Source organism: Urocitellus parryii, chromosome X (assembly GCF_045843805.1).
Source record: "Urocitellus parryii isolate mUroPar1 chromosome X, mUroPar1.hap1, whole genome shotgun sequence".
NCBI classification, from domain to species: Eukaryota; Metazoa; Chordata; class Mammalia; order Rodentia; family Sciuridae; genus Urocitellus; species Urocitellus parryii.
In genome coordinates, this window is record NC_135547.1 from 65,889,830 (window position 1) to 65,898,704 (window position 8,875).

Consider the following 8,875-nt stretch of genomic DNA (forward strand, 5'->3'; position numbering starts at 1 on the left):
TTATTATCATCAATAATTATTATTACCATTTTCTGAACTACTATTTAAATGGTGTGCCAAACACTTTCACATACTTAATTCATTTGATCCTGACAAGGATATTGGTAGGTAGGTATGACCATACTCATTTTAACCACAGAGATACTGACAGGAAGTAAGTAATCTGCCCCCAAATCCATAGTAATTAAGTGGAAGAAACATAGAATATGAATTTGCCTAACTCGGAAGCTGGGGCTGAGCAGTTCTTTGGTCCTTTGCTCTTAATTTCCATTATCATCTACCCACTTTTGGGAAACACCCAAAATATCACTACATTCCACTACTGAAAAAAGATTAACTGGAAAATGAGTTAAGAATATATTGAAAAGGAAGCCAACATTTAAGCAAGAGGTCATCTTTTTACAGAAGAGGAAAAGAGAAAAAGTGTTAGGAAAGCCAGGGAATATTGCACCTGGTATTGCACAAACTAAAAATTTGAGTCCCAGAAGCAAAGGGAGGGCTGCAAATCAAGTTCTCAAGAAGGGCGGAGGGCTGGGGCGCGGGGCGGCAGGAGAAAGAAAAGAGGAAGCTCCCTGGGCAAAGAGAAAAGATAATGTTGATATGATGATCACCTCCTGACGAGTACCATTTGTTCTTTCTCTTTAAACTCAAGCAACACAAGTTTTATTTGTGTTCTTTTTTTTTTTTTTTTAACGCAGTACTTTCGGTCTCAGGTGACTCCGTATTTTTTAGAAGCTTTAGTAGCCAACAGAAAAGTTCCCGCTTGCCTAGCCTCCTTTTCCAAGCAGGGCGGAGGGAAAATGGACAGCATGCTGGGCCTGAGAATGCATTTTACACTTCCCGCTCCTCCTCTCCAGGGCCTCTCAAATGAGGAGATAAAAGAGGACTTAGCTAGTGTTTATCACTTCTGGGAGTCCAGCCCTCCTCCCAGCCTGCCGGTGGGGGCTTCCGCTCTCTGGTCACCAGGAACCCGCTTTCCTCAGAATGGGAGCTAGCATGCGCCACAGGGGCGCTTGTTTTCCAGCCAATCCCGAGCCCAAGGGCTACTGGCCCTTAGCAACCCGCATGGAGGAGGGCAGAGCTGGGTGTTCGGACTATTGAAGCCAAGCTGAGCGGAGCGAAGCAGCCGTGAAGTAGTTAACTGCTTATTATTCCTGCAAAAGTACCCTGCGTGGAAACAATGAATTCCATTAAAGTCTATTATACCAGCGTGTCAGGCTCTAGGGAGGTGAGTAGGAAGAAAAGGGCCTCAGCGCCAGGGCGGGAGCGGGAGAGACTAGAGTGAAGACATTCTAGTTGGGAACTTCAAAATTTTGCTAATACTTTACATAACCTTTCTGCCTTTCCTCTCAACTCCATACTCTCTAGGCTTTGGGAGATGGGCGATGCACAGAAGGACAGATAATGTGATTAACTCTCTCATACAGATTGAGCTCTAAGAACTGATTGACATGGGAAGTTACTGGTATCTTGAATTCAACCACCTCAAGGACCTTCAATAATTTTACCTGTATTTCAAATGGTAGAAATAAAGAACTCTGTTTAGGAAAGGAGAGGGAAAATGACAGTGAATGAACACCTAAACTCCTCAGAGAAGAGAACCCAAATGAGACAAACTCATTATTATTATTATTATTATTATTATTATTATTATTATTTGGTACTGGGTATTGAACTCAGGGGTGTTTTACCACTGAGCTGTATCCCCAGTCTTTTTTTTTTTTTTTTGCTTTTTTTTTAATTTGACGCAGGGGCTGGGGTGGTGTCTCAGTGGTAGAGTGCTTGCCTACCATGTGTGAGGCACTGGGTTCGATTCTCAGCACCACATAAAAGTAAACAAATAAAATAAAAGTCTATTGATAACTAAAAAAAATATTTTAAAAAAATTTGAGGCAGAGTTTCACTAAGTTGCTGTGGTTCTCACTAAATTACAGAGACCTCCAATTTGTGACCTCCTGCCTTAGCTTCCCCAGTCGCTGGGACTACAGGGTGCACCACTACACCCTGCCAAAATGTAGACTTCTTATTTTTTTTAAGTTATACATATCAGTAGAGTCCCTTTTAATATAATTATACAAGCATTCAGTATATCTTATTCTAATTAAGACCCCAGACTTGTGGATGTACAAGATGGTGAGATCCACTGTGCAACATTCATATAAGTACATAAGAAAGTTATGTCAGATTCATTCCATTGTCTTCCCCTAAAAACTGTCAATTTCTAATAAGTAGATGTATTTGCATAGATCAGACGTTTATTAGATGAATTGAAATTTAAATGATTTCTTTTAACCAGAATGTAGGAAATATTATAGAAAGGAACTGTGCAACAGAAATATAATGAAAGCCATATATGTAACTTGAAATTTTAGTAGCCATTTAAAAAACAGGTGAGATTAACTTTAATATGTTTAATACAAAATATCCAAATACCATTATTGCAACATGTAATCAATATAAGAAATGCAAATATTATATATTATTTTTTATATTGTCTTCAAATTTACTATGAATTGTGCAAATACTACATATAGTACATCTCATTTTGGAGTAGCCACATTTCATTCCATGATAGTCACATGTGACTAGTGGTTATCACATTAGGCACCACAACTATAGAATGACGGATATATGGCCAAAAACCTCCTTCTCCGATATTTTTAGACAAAAATGAAAACTGAGGAATTTGAAATTGATTATAAATGGTTGGCATAGCTTCACCACAATCACTCTGTGTGTCAAACTCCATATTTGCAGGAGGAATGAGATTGATTCAGTCTTGAAAGAGGAGGCTGATTTTGCATAAAACCTGGTCTGGTAGTTTAGTGTTTTTGCCTGTGTACTAACCCACAACAATAAAAATGAGCAGACTTAAAAAAAGAAACCTGTGGGCTATTTTACTAGGTTTTTCTTTTTAGCATTGTAATTAATGTTGTTGAGTTTAGTAACTGTAAGAGGGAATGATTTGGAGTAAGAACCACAATGAATGCAGTAGATCACCCACTGAACTCTTGTCCCATGACATACTGTAGATTACAATCATCTGGAGGGTTTGTTAAAATAAATTTTTCCTAGGACCCACCCCCAGAAATTCTGACACTGTAGATTTGAGGTGGACTAATGCTGATGCTGCTAGTCTGAATCACACACAGAATAGCACTGCTCTAGGCAACCCTATTCTAATGGGTTCCTCTGAAAAGGTTTTGAAAAATTAATATAAAAATGTGACTCAAAATCTCATATAATATGACTTCTCAGTTTTAAAAACTAATGAGCCTTAGAAATTAGAAATGCTGCATTTTAGAATTTCAGAATTTTCTCCATTATCCATTGGATATAGTCACAGTTTTCTAAGCATGGCAGGATTACCATTTCAAGTCATCAAACAAAAAGCCTACTGACATGCACTTTCATAGAAATCCCACTTGAATAAGCTGGGTTTGGGTTTGTCAGATTGCTTTCACATGTTTTCTTTCATTACAGATTTTATTTGACAAAATTGACCAAGTTTGTCACATGAAAATGTAGTAACCTTAACCTTTACCTAAGATTTATGCTGTAGGTTTTTTTTAATATGGCTATTAAATACATTTAAAGAATAACCAACTTTTGGGGCTGGGATTGTGGCTCAGTGGTAGAGGTCTTGCCTAGCACATGTGAGGCACTGGGTTCGATTCTCAGACTGCATATAAATAAATTTTAAAAAGGTCCATTGACAACTAAAAATATTTTTTAAAAATAAACCAATCAATCAATAAATAAAGCTCCATTAAACAGCTAAAAATATTAAAAAATAACCAACTCTTGAAATTTTACCTATTAGCAGATGATACGAATTTAACAGTTCATATGAAAGGACAGAGTAAGAAGTGAACACCTTGATATACTCACTTACTTGTAAATAGTAATCCGTTCATGTATTTATATTTTCATCCTTTGGATTGCCTCTCTGATTTAGTCTCTGTGATTTGTAACTTGTAGTATGTTTCCCTCAGTTTTAAAAATGTGGTATCATGTCCATTTCCTATCCAGAACTGCCATAGATACCAGTATAAATTAAAGCACTAACGAGTGCAAAAGCCTGCCTCAACTATTAGCAGAATGTTCTTAACGGCTTGAAATACAGTGTGAAATCAATCTGGTAAATATTTACAATCCATAAGAGATTTTCAACCCCCACAGACACTATAATTTTCTTATATACAGTTGACACTTGAACAATTCTGGGAGGCTGGGAGGTGTTAGGAGAGCAGAGATCAGTCTTACCCCCACAGTTGAAAATCTGCAATTTAACTTTTGATTCCTCAAGACCAGAAACCTTACCAATAAACAGTTGAATAGTACACATTTTAAATGTTTGTTGAAAGTACATGAGAACCAGGAAAGATCACTTTTTACTGAATGGTGCAATTAACTGAAGAGAGGAACTGCACATGCAGAGATGATTAGCATCACATAGACTCACCTTAGATTTTAAAGCACATACTCCAAACATAAGAGCTCATTGAAATAGGAACAGTAGATGGCTACAAAATTACTATAGTTGTATGGAATGTATTGTGGCTAATTTTATACAGTTATGATTTAATACTGCATCAGTACACTGTTTACACTTCTGGCAACTGTGAATGGTGCCATGTACAGTCTGTTGCACATCTATCTATGTATATACATATACACAAACATGTGTATACACATGTATACACATGCATATATTAAATGTTTATATGACATATATACTATATTTAATGTGTTTATTTATTTATATATATACACACACATATACATACACATACACACATACAAACATATAAACTTCACAAGAACAATACTTAACTTTGTTTCAAAATATTTACAAGAATCCCTAACTTGTTTCACAATCAGGCTTTGTACCATTAATACCTATTTCTATTCTATAACATAATGGACAAGGAAGGGGAAAAAATATTGGGACCAATTGATTCGACTTATTAACATCTTTTTTACATCTTTTTTTCTATATTTCTATCTAGGTAAAGCAGAGACAAGAAGAAGTTATCAGAATTTTAGATGCTTACAAAGTACAGTATGAATTAATAGATATTTCTATCAGTTTGAAAGTACTTCAAGAAATGAGGATGAAGGTTTCCACACCCAAGGCTCTACCACCTCAAATATTCAATGGCCAAGACTATTGTGGAGTAAGAGTGAATATCCATTTTTATTCTATTTTCATTTCATATCTTAAAGTCATATACAAGAGAAAATGTACATGTACAGGGTAAGAGGGTTAGATTTCCCCAGCTATATAATAATTTAATTAAGTTCCTGAAAGCAAGGCAATTTTTATTTTATGAAGAAAAGATTATTACAAAAGGAAAATATAGCTGGGCATGGTAGCACATGCCTATAATTGCAGCAAATGACCAACAAATATATGAAAATTGTTCAACATTATTAGCAATAAGGGAAAATGCATATCGAAACAACACTGAGGGCTGGGTTGTGGCTCATGTGCTCGCCTACCATGCATAAGGCACTGGGTTCAATCCTCAGCACAACATAAGAATAAAATATTGTGTTCACCTAAATCTAAACAATAAATATTTTAAAAAGCAACACTGAGATTTATCTCACTCCAGTCAGAATGGTAATCATCAAGAAACAAAAATAAAATAACATCTGGGCGGGTGGCGTACACCTGTAATCCCAGCAACTCAGGAGGCTGAGTCAGGAGAATCACAATTTCGAGACCAGTGTCAGTAATGTGGTGAGGCCCTTAGTAATTTAGTGAGACCTTGTCTCAAAATTTAAAAAAGAGTTGGGGCTGTTGCTCAGTTGCTAAGCACCCCTGGATTCAATCACTAGTACTTCCAAAAGAAAACAAGAAAAGAAAATATATCATGAAGCTTGTTTGAAGATAATTATATCAGTATTTTTCATCATACATCATAATATGAAATAAGTCGTATTCTGGAGAAATTTTTCATCTAACTTAACTAGCAGAGGTTTTCAAAGCCTAGGCAGACTTAACGTGGACACTTGAGTTTAATGGGGTCATAATTGAGAATTATTATCACTGATGTTACAAGTTAATTTTATTTTTGTTTTGTTTTGGTTTTAGGATTTTGAAATGTTCCACAAGGCAAAGGAAAACAAAGAGATTCTGAAATTCCTGAAGATGGAATGAACGGGCAGTTATGCTGATATGTTTACAAAGATGGTTCTACATATACTTCATAGATCTGTTTAATTAATCACTTTAATACATGGACTGGTTCCATTTCAAGGGTGCATTAAATAATTTCTTTGTTACTCTGTGAACAATTTATTTAACTATAAAAAATTGAGCTGGGGGTGTGACTCAGTGGTAGAGCACTTGCCTAGCATGTGTGAGGCTCTGGGTTCGATCCTCAGCACCACATATAAATAAATAAAATAAAGGTCCATTGACAACTAACAAATATTTTTAAAAAAAGAAAAAAAATAAGTATCTATTAGCATCAAATTTTAAAGGTCACTAGTAGTTATCCATTTATAAGCATGAAGTAGATTTTAGTACAATTTTCAATTGGCTTTCAACTTTATTTTTAAAATGTTTATCAGTACAATTAGCAAAGGATTATAGACTGTACTGATGTGATTTTTAAAAAAGGAAAAAGGAAAAAAAAAGCACCAAATAATATTCCAAGTCTTCCTAAAAAGAAGTAGAGGAAGTAGGAATTTATATAATTAAAAATATCTTCAAGTGATTATTTTTATACTGGGGATTGAAGACAGGGGAATTTTTTTCACTGAGCTATATTCACAGATATTTTTATTTATATGTATTCATTTTTAGGCAAGATCTTGCTAAGTTTCTGAGGCTGTCCTGCAACTTGTGATTTTTCTGCCCTAGCCTACTGGTTCACTGGGATTATAGGCTTGCACCAGCATTCCTAGCAGATGAATTTTTTACACACTAAAATCTGGCACCAGTACTAAAAACAATTTTAGGTCACCTCCCCTTTGCCCCCACCTCTGCTATAAAATGGCAGATTTTTTTTTTTTTTTTGCAAACTCTTTCTCCTCAAGTAGTTCTTTTCTTGTTGACAGGCAAACCAATCCACTCAAGATCCAACTAAGAAACTTAAATGTCATCCTTAATATCACTCATGCCCTCACTCCATCAACCCTTAGGTGAACTGGTATTAATATTTCAGTTACCTTCCACTTTTCCAGCTGTCTACCCATTTTTTTCATATCTTTATTACTCTTGCCCACATTCTTTTAATGATATCTTAATTAACTCTTATTTCCAGTTTTGTTATTAAAATATCTGCCTTCCACACTACTGCTACATTTGTGCTATTTTTGGCTAAAAATTGGAATCACCTAAGTAATAAAAAATATAATATCTAGATATCACCCTTAGTAATTTTAATGGGCAAATAAGTAGCATTAGAATGATGTTTCTAAAACATAAGCTTAAACGAGTCTACACAGCCTGCAACACGAAGTTTATCATCTGTGATGTAGGAAAACCACATTCCTCACAATCATCTAGGGTGCTTATTAAATATTTATATTCCTGAATTTTCCACAGATTTTTAAAGCTGGAGCAAATATATTTGAATTTCAAATTAACAGCTTCAGGGTGACACTCAAGTACTATAATTTTGAGAATTGCTGATTTATAGGGTAAAATCTAAACTCCATATTTGTTCTTTCAAAGAGGCATATATAGACCATTCTATCCCAGCTCTCAGTTACAACAACTCTCCCTGATTAACCCTACTAAACTCTATAAATCATCAGTTGTGCATTTTCTTACCTTTTATCCACATATTCCTTGCATCCTCCTCCCATCTGCTTAACAAGTAATTACTGATCTTTCACATACAATTCCCCTATGATGTCTTCCTCCCTAATAGAATATAACTCCATTTTTCTTTATGACACAGATGTTACCCATTACCTACTCTATCAGAGCACTAGTAACAGTTTAGAACTAAAGACTCCCTTCAAAGTAGTAATAGCTAACTCTTCTTGAACATTCACTATGTGAAAGGCACTATTATATTCTAAGATGTTTGTGTGAGTTAACCTCATTTAATCTTCACAATGTTATGGAGTGGGTACAATTTATTATAATTTCCATTCTGTGGATGAGGAAAATGAGTTTCTAATTAGTGATCTGCACAAGACTACATAGCTAATAAGTGATCACATCAGAATTTGAACCTATTACAGAAAGTAAATATGAAGCACTTACTAGATAGGGGATAAGAGGATCTGAAAGGAGAGAAAGCAACAGTAAAATGAGTTGGTAGTGAGGTTTCCTAAAAAAATCCACAGGTTAGCCCTTCTTAAGGTCAAAACTTCTAGTGTGATGGGAGAATTGATTCCTTTAAAATGCAAGCTTGTTGTTGGTAAACCAGGAACAGAAAGGACTGCTACCTCTTATTTCCAAAGTCTAGCAAGAGAACTCTGGCAGCCTCTCATTGCAAAACAACTGCAAAATGGCAGTGCCTAATGAGAATTCAGGATAATGGAACTAAAGCCAACCTCACGGAGCCCTACACCTCTATTATGACTGAGAAAGCATGCTCAGATTTCCTTTGCCTGCTATGGAAATACAAGACTACTCACATAAGAGTAATTAAAGCCTATTTATTCAGAGCTTGCTATAGCAAAATCAGCCACCTCGTTTATATTTTGCAGAAACTCAAAGATAGAGGAATGGGAAAACTAGGTAGAAATCAGAGGGAGTATTTTATGTATGCCTTGGATGAAGGCTGTTGGCTGAGGGAAGCTGAAGTTAGGCTAACTTGAAATGGAACATCTTAACTTGAAATGGAACCTCCTTGGTTAGGGGGAACATACTTGGCTTTCTCCTATTGAAGACAGAAATTAG

General features: G+C 35.5%; 1 protein-coding gene across 2 annotated transcripts; it reads left to right on the forward strand.

Annotated features, from left to right (window-relative positions):
• The first annotated feature begins 1,180 nt into the window (after window positions 1-1,180).
• On the forward strand, window positions 1,181-6,193 carry Sh3bgrl3 (SH3 domain binding glutamate rich protein like 3). Of its 2 annotated transcripts, none has more exons than XM_077793570.1 (3): window positions 1,181-1,228; window positions 5,013-5,186; window positions 6,104-6,193. In XM_077793570.1, the coding sequence occupies exons 1-3, from the start codon at window positions 1,181-1,183 to the stop codon at window positions 6,167-6,169; spliced, it is 288 nt and encodes a 95-aa protein (XP_077649696.1). In that variant the 3' UTR covers window positions 6,170-6,193. The 2 variants fall into 2 exon arrangements, with proteins under 2 accessions (XP_077649696.1, XP_026270308.1); XM_026414523.1 differs by having other exon boundaries at window positions 5,013-5,180.
• The last annotated feature ends 2,682 nt before the right edge of the window (window positions 6,194-8,875 follow it).